An 18,748-nucleotide genomic window follows, 5' to 3' on the forward strand; every position below is an offset into this window, starting at 1 on the left:
TAATTTTTTTTTACCTTAGTTTGACATGGCTGCTATAATGAAAAATCCCAAGAATTTTAAGCTGAATACATTTAAGCATTTCATTTTGATTAAGTAAGGTGCACTTAACACAAACACTTTCAAATCAACATCTTCGACTTCATTCTACCTATGCTACTGCAGTACATTAGGAAAGCAGCTATTTCACAAGCCTGCTATCCCATTTTCTCAGCCAGCTGCCCAGTTCCCAGAACACTCCTGTAGCCAAGCCTGAGAAAAGATCACAGAACAATGACAGTAAGGGAAGCCAGCTGGAAAGTCTGGCCACCAAGGAGAGGAGGGACTTGAAGAACCTGGACTGAATCACTGCAACAACTCACCTAGACACGGGCTGACACTGAATAATGCAGGGAAAAAAACCCAACCAATTTGGCTTGATAAATGAAATTGTTTGTTTGTTTAAAGGATAATCCACTATAAGCTAGTGTGTTGCACAAGGAAGAATAAATGGCAAATTTTAATTCATTTACGATACTGAAATTTTCCCATGCCGAATGCTTGTATTACAGACAGCTTTCTTATACGGAAAATTTGTTTCAATGAAAAATTCCTTTTAACTCCTATTTAACAAAAACTTCATAAAACTGGTAGAGAAAAGAATGGCTAATTCATCTGGAGTTACTAGTGTTTGCTTTTTTTACTCCTGTAACAGGAATAGGACTGAAAATCGTAAGAACTGACTCGGCAACTCCTGTGTAAAACAGTACCAAGGCTAACATGAAACTCCAATTTTAAGTAATACTGGAATTCAATTTTTTAGAAGTAAATATTAATTGTTCTGATATGACTTTAATGGCATCCAGGATGTCCAATATTCATTAATTCCCTGTGAATTCAGAGTTCTGTCAATAGTACTGATTTGTGAGATGCAGGCTTAAAGTAAGGGAAAAAAGTGATCCTAAGATGAGTTCATTTTCTGCTTTCCCAAGAAGAGTTAGATTTTTACCTTAGCAGACTCATTATTCTTGTCTTGACTACCCAAAACAAAAGCCCCCAAACCCTACAAAACACAAAGGTAGAAACACATATCTTCCCTGTCCTGGATTTCTAGAAACAGTGAAAATATTCCTTTAAGCTTTCAAAGAAATGGAGAGTGATACTGGCCATCTCCTTTTCCTTAGACATCATCTCTACAAGTTGCTATTCAAATACAGTGCCTCAGCTTCCAGAGGAACTTTGCTGTCTCCTCTGAACCCAAGAGACCTGGAGGAATTCTGACTTAGAAGAAGGATTTCACCATGAGACATCTATCTAAATAACTTTGATAATCTGGACCTTAATTGCTGATCTACAAATCACTGTCAATCAGCTAATAAATACAAAGAAGACTAAGACACACAGCCGCTACAGGGAACAGGTATGTAGTCACCTATAGCAGATCTCTACGTGTACCCGGATAGTGCAGACACCCTTTATGAGTCTGACGAACCTCTGCTACTGTTTTCTACTGCTAAGTCTGCCCTCTTTGTTTCCACTTAAACCCAGTGAAAGAAAAATAACCTAACTTACAGTGATTTTTGCAGAACAAGTTGGTACATGCTTGATATTCCCCCCCCCCCCCCCCCCCGAGAGAATTGGAATATTTGTTGTACTTTCATTAGATTATAACTGACAACTAGAAAGAAGCAGAAACAGCTTTGATCACACGTTAGCCTTTCTGACTTTGATATTGACTGTGCCCATTTATATCAAACCACAGCTGTCAAAACTCTGAAGTACATTTAAAAATATAAGTAAGCACAACTTAAGTATGCTTCTCCATAATTTACCTTTTTATAAAAAACATTACCTTTATGTTTAGGCAAAAATGAACATAACAAAAAACCCCACTTAAATATTTCATTTTACCTTTATATCTTGCACATTGTGCTTAAGAATAAGCAGATTGGTAATTAGTTAACACAGAAAGGAAAAGAATTTGGACTGTGACTTTATTTTAAGAATAAGCTCCTCTTAATTTACAGGTGTCTTCATCCCAAGGCACAGCTGTTAGAAAATATGTAACAACAAAATCTCACACTCATATTTTCTTCTTTTTTTTTTTTTTTTAAATGAAAACACTGAATTATAACATTTTGCCTAGTTAAGGGTAAAGAGAATAATGTTTAAAGGTTTGTGATTGCTGATTATTATTTAAATGTTTTAAAATATTTTAATAATAATAATGGATCGAAAAGCAGAATTTCTTGACACTGCTTATTCTTGGATGCTTCTACGTAGACAGGAGTCAAGCAAGGAGCACTAAAATAAACATTTCAGATTATTTTCAAAAATTACAACTAGATGAATACAAAGGGTGATCCCTGTTCTATAAACAGCCTCTGCTGACTTTGATGGGTATGGGATTGGTCTCTGATTTTTTCCAACACAATAGATGACACGAGGCCTATGCTTATTTTCCTGTGTATTCCTAAACTATTTCACAAACTACTTGCAAAACCACGCTTTTTCTGATTTGTATATTTCTTCATCACTATGTCATGTCATTCTTGCTCCAAGTTTATCCTTGTAATGTTTCGTCACTACAGTGTAATGGCTCATGATTACTTTTAGACCTTTTCAACTTCTGAAGAGCCACCAGTTCAGCTGCACCAGATTTCATCCAGAATTTAAGATTCCTGATGTTCTCAATGATTTGGGCCATAGGGCAGAGCCCTTGGCATATTAGCAGTAGCAGAGTCATATAAAGTGAATACATATCTTAATATTTCAATGCTCTAGTACTATTTAAAAAGGGTAAACAATACACGTTAACAGTTGTTTGAATCTTTCTTATAAAGAAAATATCTTTTAAAGGAAAAAGACCCTGAATTTTTCAGACTGAAATTGTAGACAACATTGTAAATATTCTTTAAATGTTTCTTTCAATTTTGAGCTAGGTCTGATATTCCTTATCTGCAAGAAACCAGTCTGAACACTAATTATCAGGGAACCTATAAAAAGTTCCCTATAAAAACAGCATTTTTTTCAGACATACTTTTTCAGGTTTCTTGAGCCTAAAATAAGGTTTATAAAATTACTACATACTTATTCCAATAAAGATTTTGTTGGGAACAAAAGTACTCAACTGTCTTAGATACCACATATGTTTGAGACTGTTTGCCTAAGTTTAATATGGCATTTTATTAAAGGTAAATTTTCAGCAACTCTTCCAGCTTCTTTATGTGATTTCTTACCCAGAAGACCAATGTGTGTTTCTTTTCTGCAAACAAGGCCTTTTTCTGCATTCTGCATCAAACTTTTCACGCTACATTTCAGCTGCTTCTAAACCTATTACTTTCCCAGACATATATTTATGGTGGCTAAATGAAACTGACGTTAACTGTGACACCTGCAATAGTGAGTTTTAGTTTTACTTTTTCATTGTTCACTTGCAACTTTGAGAATTTCATTTTGCAATTATGGCTGCTCAAGCATTTACATGCTAACAATATGTACAGTCAAGCACCTTTTGCTACCTGTTATTTCCAGGCTGTTGCTTGCTCTGTCTCTTGCATGCCCGTATAAAACTAAAACAGCATGACTTTTAAAATTGAGTAGGTGGAATTGATTTCAACATTGAGAGAATCTCTCAAATGCTCTTTTGCCATGTGTTATCTCTTAAGGATTGTGCTCAGTGTCAGTGAATGACCATTTTGTTATTGAAAAAAACCAAGTAAGTTCTTGACAGAAGTTCCTTAAGGCGTTCCTTCATAAGGTGTGCTCTGTATCTTGATCTATGTAATTTTAGGAAATCAAGAATCCACATTGTAGTCTTTTCTAGCTAGTGCTGCTCTTATGCATAGCTGATTAGGTTGTCAACTTACTTCCTAAGTGTCTTCTATCACATGCAAAACCTTAGCTGGAGATGCAAGGATACTTCTTCCCCGGAGAGCTTGTGGTGTACATCTACATTATTCCCTCCTAGGAAGCTTGCTAGGAAAGTGTACTTGCTTTCAAGCTGCTGAAATGTTACATAGCAAAAACTGCATGGACAATTCAAAGTATAGCAGTAACCCCACACAAATTCAACAGGTAATTTTCACCTATACTCAACAACTATAGTGCTTAAATTTTTGTAAAACTAGAATTCCTTAGATGGTAGTGAGCATATTATCTATGCTTGTTATTCTTCATTTCTGATCCAATTTCCACAAGTCATATGTAACAGTTCATGGCATGTGAGTGAAAGATGGAATTGTTGACTTACCTATTTGGCCTTTCTTTTCCAGACAAATTTTACTATTAGCAAGAAAAGACTTAATGTGCAGAGACAGAAAGGAACTTTTAACTAATGAAATGTTATTTCTACATACATGGACTTCACTCCTTGGAGGAAAATCTCACAGAATATAAAATGAATGAGAAATAATACAAAAAAATTACTATAAGCTACATTAACCGCAGCTCCCTCTTTTCTTTAATAGCGTTTTCTCATTCCATGTCTTGGTCTTCGTCTTGTGTCTTGTTGCTTCAGTACTGCCTACATAAATAACTGCTGAAGAATTCCTTGCACACTTCCCAAAGGGGACTGCATCTCAGAAAGCCAACTTTATCTTGATGTCTCAACTCAACAGAGTAGTATCTCCTTTGAAGTGACTTGTCTGATGGATTGAGGCCATGGGAGGGAGCTGGAAGGGAGCATACGTTAACCTCTTGACATGTCACCCAAAAATGAAACGTGCTTGGATGGGAATTTTAACAACTACCTGAATATAATTCATTAAAGTCATTGTCAAGAAGAGATAATAAGGAAGCAGTTGTGTGATTCCAGTAATAAGCTACTGAGTGCTTAAAACGTTATGATAGATGTTTCATGCATTTTAATAGACAGAAATGCAAAATGTGCTAGATAGAGAGTAAGTGTTTTTAATATAAGAAACTTCTCATCAGTGACATGTACTGGGTAGATGTTTTTAACACTATTAGCTCTTCAAAAAAAGCACATTGAAAAATGAATTACTGTTCTTGTAACATTAACGGAGAATATTGTAGCTAAGTGCTTGCTAGACTTCTTCATCAAGATTGAACTTACAAAATGATGACTTGCTGCAGAGAAGTGAAGCAATGATAAAATAGCCCACCTTTTTGAAACAGTCATACAACTAAAACTAATACATACTTACACAATATTTTCTGCAGACGCAGTAAAGGGGGGCGCCATCAAAATGCCACAGATGGCTCAGAAATCAGGTTCTGTGAACTTGTGTTTATGCAAATAGGCAGAGAGCTCTACTGCCACATTAGAGAGCTACATATGGAAAAGACAGACAAAGGCTCTATGCCCATGTACTGTTCACTACTGTCTACAATCAGATCTTAACGCTTATGGAGTAAGATAATTGCTTAGCAGGGATTTCTTCCAGACTTCCAGCACTACAAATGTATAAATGTATCAGAATAATCTTAATGTAATCAAATGTAATCAAAATTTTGGCTTGATACACCTTTTTTTTCCCCCCTCTTTTTTTTCTTTCTTTCTTTAATTGAAGAAGAGGTAGTCAAGCTTTCCCTAAGCAGCTTGGTTCTCCTAATCACACCAAACTGAGAAATAGGATCTGATCTGACTCTCACTGAAGTTGGTTGCACTTTTTAATAATGTAGAAGTGTTCTATTCATAATATCTGTTAATATGAGGAGGACAGACAGAAACTTGGCAATTCACCTCACCATATGTCAGGCCTATTGCAATGTTCACTGGCTGTGTTAGTGAGAACCACACATCCCATTCAAATTTCACTCTCTGATTCTATATTTCCCCTCTCCCTTATCTCTTACCCACGTATATCCATTTTATTCAAAAAAACCCAAACACCCATTATATGAATTCTTTACAAGTATATATTAGGACAGAATGATGGTTGTGAGCATGTGATGTGTTGATCAGAAAAGCAGTATGTACCTGCAGAGAGGTGGCAATTTGTTTGGTTTTCCTTGAAAAGTTCTGGAGATAAGAACAGCAGCATTGATTCAGTAAGGCATCATATTCAGAAAAAGTCCTATGCATGTTCTTAGTATACTTAAATGCTTTCTGAACTAAACTATTAATGGTTTTAGTATCTTTTTAGACAGATTTATTTGGAAGAAAAAACTAAGTTTCTGCCACCTGAAAAACCTGTTCAAATTGTAATCCTGTAATAGAAAGACTGCAGTATTTCTTCATAGAATTTTTATTTATAAGCACTTCTAAATGTTTTCCACAAAAGTATTAACAAATGAGCACCACAACAACATTATTTCTTAGAAACAGAGAGTCCTAAGAAAGAAATGAGGGATAATGTGAAAAGCAGATAAAGGTATGTACACATGCAGCCTGAGAGTATTTCCAATCTGAGTATAAATTCAGAAGCATTATCAACTGAGTGGTGCTGAGTTACTGTTTTTTCTTAATACTAAATGCTAACAATAATTTTCTTTTTAAAGAGCTAAAGACCAAAATTTCTTGCTAGAAAACTCTTGGTACTAAGTCAAAAAAATTATTCACAACACTTAGTACATAGGAAATAGCCAAATTAATTAATGGTTTATCCTAATTTGACTGGTTTTATCAGCTAACTAAGAACAAATTTTTTTGAGAATTTATTGAAATATTGGCTTGTGTCATCTGCTGCCATATGTGTGGTAATACTCTAATTTCATAATCTGATTACAAAGTTTAGAATGACTGTATACAACCCAGCTGATAATAGAGATATATATATATATATAACTTCCACTAGCAATTTCCTGTTTGCTCTGAATACAGGGTATAAACTAGTGATAAAATTATTAGGAAAAGAAGCTACAAAATAAGAGGGGAAATGGTGCATAAGACAAAAGCTGCTATACTGAATGTTACACCCGAGTTCTGTATTGTCTTGCATTCTGCCTTTGACGATGACCAGCAATTGATGTTTAGAGAGGAAGGGAACAATATTAAGGGATTTTCCCTTAACTATTTGCTGCCAGCTTCTAGCAGCTAGTAGTTTACAGACTTTCTGAGCTAAGGCTGCATCTAGATCATCAACTTTAATACCAATGACAAACTTTTGTTCCATTAAAAAAAATAAATCTATTTGGGAACATAAGGGTGGCCTTGCCAGGTGAGACCAGAAGTCCAGCTAGCCCAGCACTGTGCTTTCAACAGCAGCTAAGAAAAGCAGGGCCACTGCACAGCAACTACTGCTCTAACACAGTCACAGGTTCCCGTGACTAACTTATTAGGGACAACTAGAGCTACAGAAACTGCCTTATCCTTGATACAGGATACAAATACATCCTTGATGTATTTCAATTTCATAATACTTATTAAGTTCTTCATGCTTCTTATGGCTTTATAATCATATCTTTATAAAAATATACTCATATTCTCTCTAGTATCTTTTTAATTTTTCCTAGCTTGCCTAGCTCCTCCATGTAGGAAAGCCAATCCATACTTGGAATCCTCCCTGTTGCAGTGCACTGTATTTTTCCTATTTAAGTTCATCATGAGGAACAGGAACTAAAAACACATGCAGGATTCAAGATGTGGATAAACAATGACTGCACAATAGCATAATGCTGTTTGCTGTTCTGCTCTTACTTCCTTTCCCCATAGCTACCAATATCCTTTGGGATTTCTGGTCACTTCTAAGCACTGAACTGTTTTCCAAGAGCTATTTACGATGACTGCACAATTTCTTCAGCTCAGTGCTAACAGACTCCATTGCTCTGCTTGCATAATTAACGTTACTTTTTCTAGTATGAATTACTTTGTACATATCGATATTTAATTCCACCTACCATTTTACTATCCAGTCATTCAGCATTTTGAAACCCTTCAGGAAACCCTCACATGCAGCATTTCATTTGATTTTCCTAAATAATCTCATTGTATCTGCAAATACTATCATCTCAGTGTTCCTCCTCTTCTCTCAATCATTTATGAATGTCAGTAGAGATTCCTGTGGGACCAGTTGGTAGCAGAGCTTTACTGTGAAATGACTGCCATTGCAGCCCAGTTCACTAATATGAATGACATTACATTAGCTTTTATATATTCTTCTGCAGAAGAAGATAGTATTCAATTGCTTTGCTACTACTGATTAGAACATCACTCCTCAATATGCCCACAAGATTAGATTGTAACACCCACTTTCTGTCATGAAAAAAATTGGGAGCATAATTTAAATCACCAGTCCTGAAATGTGATTATGTCATCTTGCTTCTCAGAAACTAAATGAGAAAAACATGAAAGTAAAATAAGAGACATTTAGGACCTGCTATACATTAAAAACTTTCTACTGCTTCTTCCCATTAAATAGTAGAAAGGCCTAGTCTACTTCTTCTGAAAAGTCCTTTTATGAAAGATCTGGTAGGACCAGTATGAGCTGGGCACGCACAAGTCCCTTGCATATGAATCAGGATTTATTAATTCAAGCTAATCTATTCTTATATATCATATATATATTCTTATATCTTATATATATTCTCCAGCACATCCTGGAGGCTGCTTTGTCCCTATTGGTAAAATGAGAGGTTACATGCTTGCAACAATCTTTGCTTTCCTATCCTCCAGGAGTCCTCTTGTCATATTTAGTATTTTGGAGGATCTCCTGCTCCTCACTCCCCTTTAAGAGTCAGGCTCAAGGTTCAGAGGGAACAACTTCAGTCAACTCCAGACCATGCCCTTGGGCTCTGCTAGTAACACCTTGGCAGCATACCAATGCTCAGAGCCAGCTGATATATAATATATCCACACCATGGCCCTGACTCATATAGCCCCACATATACACTAAATTGAAAACTATCTATACCTGGCCTTGTAAAATTGAACTATACACTGAAATATCACAACTGGAAAGTCTACTACTTTTCAGCAATCTTAAAGAATTTTCTGAAAACATTTATGTGGTAGTGCTAAAAAAGCAAGTCTTTATCTGAATGTATACCTAATGATTTTTTCACCACCAATTAGGGCAACTATACTTATTGTATGAATTTTCAAATTCGTTCAAATAACCATATGTTTAAGCTTTTACTGTTGCCTTTTTTACTGTGTTTGGCTGTTGCAGAGCACACCACTGTGCCTTGAGAAAGCCACAGATATACTACTATTACATATTTGATTACTGAGGCCCCTGTTCAATCAGTTACATCTTTAAAGTACCATAAGTAGAATGTGGGACTTAAAAATAAGATGGATGAAAAGGGTGAAAAGAAAGGAAAGAAGCATACACACAAAAACATCTGTTTTCTAGTAAAAGAACTTGAAATTATATTTCATTGACAGTCCGCCAGAAGACTAATGGCAATTTTCCCCTCTGCTAGGTAAGAAAAAGCAAACACAGATGAGGTTTTATAAGCAGCAAGTAGAATGCAGGCACAGAAATAAACTCTATTGCTGTCCTTCATGTAGGCTAGAAGCACTGATAGAGCAAAGACTTCAATTTCCAGTAGCCGACCTTGAAAGCTTTGTTAGTAGGGAGAAAGTAAATGTGATAGACCCTTAAATGGTCAGCCAGCAAATCTAAAGCACTTATTTTCACTTTAATGAAGGTTTGAGCTTTTGTTTGGTGTGTTAATATGGTAATTCTCTCCCATGCCCCAGCTAAGCAGGTTCAGGCCTGAGTTAGAGGGGAACTTATGGGTGCCCCACTACTGGCATTGACAAATTATACATATGCAAGACTTCTCAAGATTTCTTTATAATTAGCTAGTTGATTCAAATTTTCATATGTCCTTTATTAGTTCAAGTTTCTTATTTTTTTTCTCTTAACAGCTATAACTGGATAAGGAAGGGGTAAAAATGGCTGTCTTTTAGATAACTTGAGTATTTCCCTGCAAGATTTCTGTGTTTACCAAAGCGTACATTTTAGCTGAGAAATCAGTATATCACAAGACTGATTTTTTTTTTTTTTAATCACCCATTAAGTGGGAGAGCTCACACTCAGAAGTCCAATACACCTTCAGCTGTTACCTTCTCAGAATCCTCTCTCAAGTCAAACTACATCCATATGAAATTTCACAAAAAGCCGCAACACAAAATGGATTGCAAACCTTTGTTATCTTATGTGAATGGTCAAAAAGCAAAGCACCCCTCAGATGGCGTCTCCTAATATGTAACCTCTTCTTGAAACTCAATGGCTTTTCCTTAAGCTTGAAACTCCCTGAAACTGGGCCTCAGATATTTCCTAGATTCAACTTACAGCTTGTTTTATGAGCCAAATTCAGGAGAGAAGAAAAATAATTGTGATGTATATAACTGAGGATGCAATTACCCAGAAACCCTTCCAACATTTTGCTTCAGATGTCTGAAATATCTCTTCCTTAACTGATATAGATTAAGCATTCCACATCTCAAGAAGTGATGTTTCTGCCTTTCTGCCAATAACGTGTATTTTTCCAGGATGTTCTTGCTTAGATGTAGACCAGATGAATTCACTTTGGGACAGCATAAGTCTGCATTGCTGAAAAAAGCAATCCACTCTCTACCAGAGGTGGTTTTTCTACTGTCTCCACACCATTTCTGTCTCTCCCGTCTCCTGTTTTATTCTACAGCAGGTGTCTATATGTGTCATGTGATAAAACTGCTCAGAAAACTGCAGCAAGTTAAAATTAACAATTTTGTTAACGGGTCACTTCTTTAGTCAAATTCACCACATGGACACTTGAACATTTGTGCTGGCAGAAAAGCAATAGGCAATGCAAGAGCAGGACCAGCAGACAAGAAGAGGGTTAGAAGAACACAACTTTAGAGTAAATGACAAACTTTTTAAGAATTATTTTTAAGACACAGATGAAATTCTGCAGCACAAACTCCAAAGAATGGTATACGGAGCATTTGAAAAGTGATCAGCAGTGCCCCTGCTGATTCCCTTTGCATTCTCAGCTAAGTCACTCCTACCATTCAAGGAGCAGAGATGATTTTTTCAGAAATATTTTTGAGTGTTAACATCTATCAGCATCTTGGAAAAGCCTACTGCATATTTATGACTTTTCATAAAAAAGTCAAGTCATAGACCTCACCCTAGGTGCTCCCAAGGAGCAGAAGCAGGTTACAAGTGAGGGGAAACAGCTACTACTTTTCTCCAGAGCAGGTGGGCAAGTAGACTGCAGGAAGAGGTGAATGGCTTTGCCATCACATCTCCAGTAAGCCAATTAATACGATGGGCTTACATGGCATAACCCTGTGCAGCAACACTTCTTTTCACCCTATTTTTAACAGGGAACGAGGAACCAGAAGGATCTCTCCTAACTGGTTTCTATGGCTGTACAGAATATATTATGGGTTGTCCCTTAACTACTTTAGTCCTCTTGACCATGTTTATACAGGTTATTTTCCTGTCAAACCTGAACTTTTTTTCCTAGCCTAGCGGTTTTCAACTTCACAACAGAGTGCCTGAAATGTAGACACAGGATGGTGTTAGTGCAGCTTCAGGACTAAGTACTAAGGACTCCAGTGAGACAGGCTCTGAGTAAAGAAGCAGTTTTCCTTTTCTGTATGTCTTTCAACCTGTTTCCTTTGATTAGATTCCAGTGACGGTTCTATTAGCAACTAGTAGATCATAATCAGAACTTGGTTGAAAAGGGCCACGTCTGTTTTCAGTTTTGTTGCACAGCAGCAGACCCCATTTTTCAGGACATCATGTGAAAAGGGGTCTTTAAAGTGATAGTGCTGAATGAGAAGGAATCCAATAACCCCGTGTTCTAAATCTGCAAAGTATAGCCAAAGCTTTAAAAGAATTATTTCTAATTATTTCAAACTTTACACCCAAAACAGAGGGGAGTCCCTGACTGAACTTGCAGTGAAAGTACCCTGCTGATCTGCTATATGTCCTTTATGGTAAAGCTCGTTTGCATATCTTTAGCAGGCTGTCAGCCATACTGAATGAGAAAAAGATCAAAGCCACATAAGCACCGTGTAACAGGCCAAATACAAAATCTTACATTTTGGGGGGAGCTACAGATTGTATCATTTTAATGATTTTCTACTGCCAGCAACAACAAAAAAAGAGCAAATAATATATTCTATTCGTTCTTTTCACCAGACAGTGAGAAGTTAATACTGGAAATGTATTAGTGATTTGCTCACAGTAGATTTTGCAATATCCATAAAAGCACAGCTGTAGACTCTGGACTTTGCAACAAAATGCATTTTTACAAGCAGTAGCTTTCAAAAGGATCTATAGTCTTCATTTAAGCTTTCCTGCTGCTTAAAATCTATGTGCAAACTGTAAATATACTGTAATTGAACACCATCGTTGGTTCTTCCGTAGATACAATTCTCCTATTATTTACCAATAATCCAACATAGTTCCTTGTCATGCTCTGGATTTGTAGGATACCTTGACAAGAAAAAAATGCTTCAGTAACAGATGTTACATATTACAAACAGAATAATTTAATTTAATCATCTGTAATGTACACATCTGCAGAAAAGCAAAGTTTTAAAAGGATGGATGTACGAAACAAGGAAAAGAGATTAAGGATTATAGGGAAAAACAGAGAAATGAAATGGAGTGAGAAAATAAAATGAGAGAAAAAAATAAAGGATATAGAGAATGGATGAAGAACTAGGTAGACATAGAAGGAGAGGTACATGCAAATACAAGTGAAGGGGCACTTTGCTGGAAGGACAAACAGAAAAGCCCCAAAGCCCAGGTAATTGTTCCTAATTTGGAAAGGTGGACACCCAGCTAGCAAAGCCAGTTGATACATTCCCTGGGGAATAGTATACATGTATATTGCCACAGTACTCTCTGCTCCCTGCTTCCTAACATTCTGCAATTCTCTTCATTTCTTATGACAGTCCTACATTTCAGTATAACTGAATTCAGTGGGATTACTCTATGAATTATTGCCTACAGAAGCAAAACCGTGTACCAGAGAACTGACCTAAATCACTCCCGCACTATGTGCCACTAGTTGAGCAATCTTTCACAGCAGCAAAGAAAGTATTATCCTGTATCTTTTCATATTGAACAAAAGTATCAGATTCAGAAATGACAGACAGCTATTTACCAGCTAACAGGTAACATTACTATTTGTGTAATGTATCAATTAATAAAAATCCTATAGTCCTACTCTGCTGACTCATATAAAATGTAGACAATTTTTCAGAAATGATAGCAATGCAAAAAAAACCACAAAAGATGAAATAACATGTAAGACCGCACATGCTTGTGAAAAAAGTGTATTGCACATAAAACCCAGGAGCCTCTAGAGTTACAGGTACCTGGAAATTTTCAGATGCTAGTGTTTTGGAAGCATTAAAACTGGAAAAAAAAGAGGATTTAAATTAAGTCAGGATAGTAGCCCTTAACATTGCAGCAGTGAAAAATATGGAAATACAGCACACCTGTATTTGTTCACAAGTCATTCAAAAACTGTTATCGATCTGCCACGTAAATTTTGTGGGATGAAGGTCTGTCTCTAAGAAATACTAGGGAAAAATCCCATTCAATTCAATAGGATTCACTGGTGTTTATAATTTATACTTTACAGTCTGGAATTAAAAGGTAACAGCTACTTCCCTCTCTGAAAGGGAAAAAGAAAATATTTTTTTATTTTATTTTTCTAGCATTTCTCCTTAGGCAGTTTTTAAGGATTAGCTCATTAATTTGGTATATAATGTACAAACAATCAACTTACAGTTCTTTTTACAGAACGACTAGTGCCAAGAAATGCTGCACATTCGCGTTATTTGAACCAACATCATTCACCTCAGTCTTATTTTTAAATGAATTCCTCAGTCTATGAAAACTAATACTGAAACCACAGTAGCCATTTCTGTTCATAACATAAGTTTTCCCCTCTCTCCTGATGTCAGCCTCAACATTGACCTAAATGTTCCTGAATTTTAAAAGGACCATTTATTTTGCTGCCTGACAGACAATTTTGTTTTGTAAACTTGCAGGTCCGAAGAACACAATGAAGTGATTTGAGGATGTACAAAACCAACGTTTCAGCGATGGTATTTTCTGATTGACATGAGACAGAATTTCTAGTGGTGTAAGGTTTTATAAAGATACCAATCTTCTAACCTAGCACGAAATAAAAATAGTTTGACTTCAGTATGCCACTCAGTTCCATAAAAATGGCATGAACTGAACAGTCTCCATAATATTATTAATGAGACACAAGCTCAGTAGCGACCTGACAATTGATTAACATTTTGAAATTTTAAAAAAGTCTGTATTTCAAACAAGGAAGACAACAAAATGCCACCTCTTCTGCAACAGAGGACATTAGCTAAAGCTGAAGGCATGACAAAGTGTAGAACAAATTGCTATCAAAATCTCAGCTCTGACTAGCCAACAGTTGGTCATTTGATCTGCAGTGAGCAGAAGACAGGTTTCAGGCTGCACTCAAGGGAAAACAGGAAGAGGAGGTACAATATTTTATTCACTAGGTTTGTAATTCACTGTAGGAAATAAGGTGCTTACATTCACATTTTTCTTTTCTTCTCTCAAGCAAAACACCAATTTTTGTTTATTTTTGGTTTTACATTTTCTTTAAAGCTGTCTCTCCAGATTCAAAGCAGATAGCTTCATTCTGACCTTAACTCTGTTACTAGTCTAGCTTTAATACATAGTATTTCAGTCCCAACAGTGAAATTATATTAAGATGATTAATTTCTAAGCAACAGGAATAGGAAAATCTGAAAAAAGTTTCTCAAACATGAAAACCAGATTTACTTCTATCAGCATAAAATCGGGATTGATATACATCCAGCTCTCAGTAGACCCAAAAAGATAGGCACTGAACTATTATAGTGTTTAGCAAATTAAGACTCAAGTTCTGGACGCTGTTGCTTTGAAACGAATTGTGTGTGTTCCACTAAAATCCATTATATTGTCTAATAAGCAAGCACCTTCTAAGGACTGCTTAGAGCAATAATTCTTCATAGTCTAAAAATTAAAACACAGAAATTGCTCATGAAACATTATCTGGTTGTTGAAAAACTACAGCGAGTGCTGATAAGAAAGCATTATAGTACTTACCGTACCGAAAGCTCACAAAAATCTGTTCAGTACACAAGTACCAAAGGGAGATGGAACTAATCATGAAAGTTCATTTCTAATAACAAAAAGGCTATAAACAAACTGTAAAGAAAAATAACTTATGAGTATTTGATACCAAGGATATTTTGTACAGAGGTTATGCTGCTGCTGTATGAGGCCTAGAAGAACTCATAACTGCTAATTCAATTCAGTACATATATTTCTCCTGTTTACAGTCCTCTAGTTGGAGGCTTATTACTTACTCTGTATTTGCAGGTTCTCTTTTGACCCAAAACTTGCTTAAAAATGGAACCTTGAAATAATTTTAATTTATTTTTATGACACCTCATTTTGTCCAAAAGAGATTAAAAAAAACCCAAAACACCTATTGTATTGTGGCTTTATTAGCGATTTTTTTTTTCTATGTTAGTAATTCCCTTTCCAGAGGGATTTTCTAATTTTATTAAGAAAGTTAAGAAAACAGCAATATTGCTTTTCCTAAGGAAAAAGGAATTTACCAGCAGCAGACAAACTCATTACATTTCTGCTCAAAAAGCTGCTTGTCTTGGAAATCTTTTTCTAATTGGGACTTCATCATGATCAAAAACCAGTGTCCTGTGACAGACCAACAAAATGTTTCTGAGATTTTTTCATGATCTTATACATTTTGGCAACGGACAATGAACATTTTTGGCAAGTGGAAATATTTGTTTTTATCACGGAACGATTTTATTTCTTTTTTTTTTTTAAATATGAGGAAGCTATCTTTATGCCTTGGTACCTACAAGCATTTTCTTTACTGTATTGAAAAGTCTCTCTGGATTTAAGTATGGTTTAGATTAAAAACTTGCCCCAAGAACACTTTGCTTTTTAATACAAATGCTGTATTTTTGTCTTGTAAAGTTATTCATTACAAAATCTATTAGCAGATGGCACGTTATAAATAACTGCATTTCCCTACTTTTATTTGTGGACTATAAAACTATTATGGGATGTTATGTTAACGTCTTTTGGGAAACTATTAACAACTACAAATTCTACCTATGCAGTTTGTTGTTTAGCTTTGTTTCTATTTGCATAAAGCCAGTCCTCTGGCCTGTAAAACCTGTTAGGAAGGGAAAGAAAAAAACAACCCAAAACTCAGTTCTACCATACTTACTATCAATAATTTTGTTGACACCATTCAGGAATTCCATAGACTCAAAATAAAATCACAGTCCTTTTTCTCCTTTCAGAATATAGCCTCTTAATCCAAATAATATCAGAGAAGTTAAAATTTAGTCCATTCATCTGGCAAATGTTTCCCTCTGTTTCATAAACATGCATATCACAGAGAAAAATTGTTCAATTTAAGGTTTCTTACATGATTAAAGTGTAAAAAATCATCATAGAAATATGGTTATTCTCAGACTTAATAATGTCCTTATTGTAATGTATTACATTTCCATAAAACAAAGATTTGGCAAAACCAATTGTGTTATAAGCAGCCAGAAAATACAGTTAATTGTCTAGGAGGACTATAAAATAGAAATTCTTGTACTATGGACAATTATGTTCCAACAGCCTCACCACAAGTTGGAGGTAAAATGTCAAGAAAACTAGAAGGAGGACATGGGGGAAAATATGTGACAGCTTATCAGAAACACTGGTTCAAAAATTCTGTGGCTACCGTCAATAAAATAGCCCGTCTAGAATAATACAGTACTACAGGTACCATTTCCTCTATGTATGTTTACAACCTGTAGAATACTTCCTTTTTTAATATTCTAGTTAAAAGTTATATCCTATGGGAAGGACAAAAAATACACACTAGAGTATATGATGACTTTTTACACAACGATAATTAATCATCACATTTCATTAATAAATTGTCAAGCGCTTGCAAGCTTGTCCACAATCTTTTTCATCTAGTTTGCATATTTTATAATGGTGGAATAACATTTTAAAAAGTTTGAATAGGCACTTACTGGAATTACAGTTAATCCTGATACAGTCTAGATGGGGAAGAATAGATGAAAAATGAAAATTTATCCTTCAAGGTAATAGCTGCAGACATCCAATAAAATCACAGTCCACCCTTCCGGGGACAGACACATGCAAATATGGCCACTCCATATCATCAGTCTTTACATACTGTTATAACCCAGATATACTGCGATAAATCTTTATAAATAGAAACGACAAATAGGGTAAAAATGGCCAATTTCAAACAAAGCTACATGGTGACAAATCTAAGTGAAAAATCAGGATTAAATGTCAAAGATGCTTAACTGAGGCAGGCTGCAACTTTCTCCCCATCTGTGAAAGAACAGGTAATTTCTCTCAATGCAATTAGAAAGTGCTCCGTCACAATGGGTCATAGAGCAAGCCAGGCCACAGTCAGACATCTTGGACAACTTATGTATAGTATACCTCAAAGGCTGATCTTCAATAACTAAGTAGTAAAATACAAAGCTCATTCCCCAGGCCTATAAAATCGGGTTTTGTGGCTTTACATTTTCTTAATGTGTAGACTTAAGAAACGAACAGTGACTACCTTTAAAGCTATATTACTATACAGAAAATAATCACATACCTATAAACACTGATAATTAGAGAACCCTGTCTATTTTCAGACTATTTCCTTGCCTGATGTAAAAAAAAAAAAAACAAACAACAAACCAAAGGAGGGGTGTTGGAGGAAGAAACAATATTGCTAGGGCATGGACTGATGGAGTGGATTTATTTGCTTTCTTGAACTACAGTAGGTAAAAACTGACAGAGGGTGATGTTTTGTATATAAAGAGAATGACCTGACCTCTGGCAGGATCCTCTGCTGGGCTACCTGCATTTATTACTGTGGGGAAAAAAAAAAAAAAAAAATAAAAAATCTACTCTACTTGGTTTGTACAGCTACTCCTGCTTATACCTTTGAGGAACATATATACCGTCAAACCTAGATTTTGTTTCCATATAGCTGAGTTTGTCATGTGTCGTCAACCGCATCAGAAAAGTGGTTGCAAACAGCCAAGGACCAGCACCTGCACATCCCCTTTTACAGAAAGCGCTGCGGGGTGGTGGTGGGGGGGGGGGGGGGGGAGGCTCCGCGCCGCCGCCCGGCCCCGGGGGCGGCCCGCGGCCTGCAGGAGCCCCGGCTCGACGCTAGAGGGGACTGCGAGAGAAGAGTAAACGAGGAAACCCTTCGCTTCTCCTTCTCCCTTCCGAAATCTAAACGGCAGGACAGTGTTGCAGCGAGCAACACCTTTATGAAGTGGAGGGTTAGGTGATTATTTTCTTCCCCCCCTCCACCCCCCCCATGCTTTCTGGAAATCATTTTATCTGCGATTAAAACAATAAAATACTTGATTCCCTTTAAAAATAGCATTCCACTGAATGGGAAAGACTGCACTGAATGCGCATTTTCCTGAGTGTACTTCTGTTCTCTCTCAGGTCCTGACTTGGACTTGTTCATAAGCGCGGCAGAAGTGCTTTTATTTATTTACCTTTTTTTTTAAACTAGAGAAAACCATAACCTAACATTTTGTCCATCATATTTCAAACCAGGAAACCAATTTTTTTTTCTGTAAAAGGGCTTGTGCCTCCTGTGTTCACACGGCTGTTTGCTGAGGGCCGCAGTCTTTGGGCATTGAAGGGTTGTGTTATTGTTCGATACTACAAAAATACCACTACAGAATTGTTTAAAAAAGAGGAGATGGATTTACTATAGATTTGACACCTAAAAAAAGGAGACCAGGAAATCCATCAGTGGGAATATCTAATTGCAACAT

At 36.2% G+C, this 18,748-nt stretch overlaps 1 protein-coding gene across 31 annotated transcripts in view; it reads right to left on the reverse strand.

The window, feature by feature from the left end:
- NRXN1 (neurexin 1) overlaps window positions 1–18,748 on the reverse strand; it is a 743,929-nt gene that overhangs the window by 393,600 nt on the left and 331,581 nt on the right. For 22 of the 31 annotated variants that reach the window (XM_076334774.1, XM_076334770.1, XM_076334764.1 and 19 more), the window contains one exon: window positions 16,949–16,975. The exons of the other annotated variants lie outside the window; for them this stretch is intronic. In XM_076334774.1, the coding sequence (XP_076190889.1) occupies window positions 16,949–16,975 (27 nt within the window). The remainder of the gene's footprint in view (window positions 1–16,948; window positions 16,976–18,748) is intronic. 31 annotated transcript variants of the gene reach the window in all.

Source organism: Aptenodytes patagonicus, chromosome 3 (assembly GCF_965638725.1).
Source record: "Aptenodytes patagonicus chromosome 3, bAptPat1.pri.cur, whole genome shotgun sequence".
NCBI classification, from domain to species: Eukaryota; Metazoa; Chordata; class Aves; order Sphenisciformes; family Spheniscidae; genus Aptenodytes; species Aptenodytes patagonicus.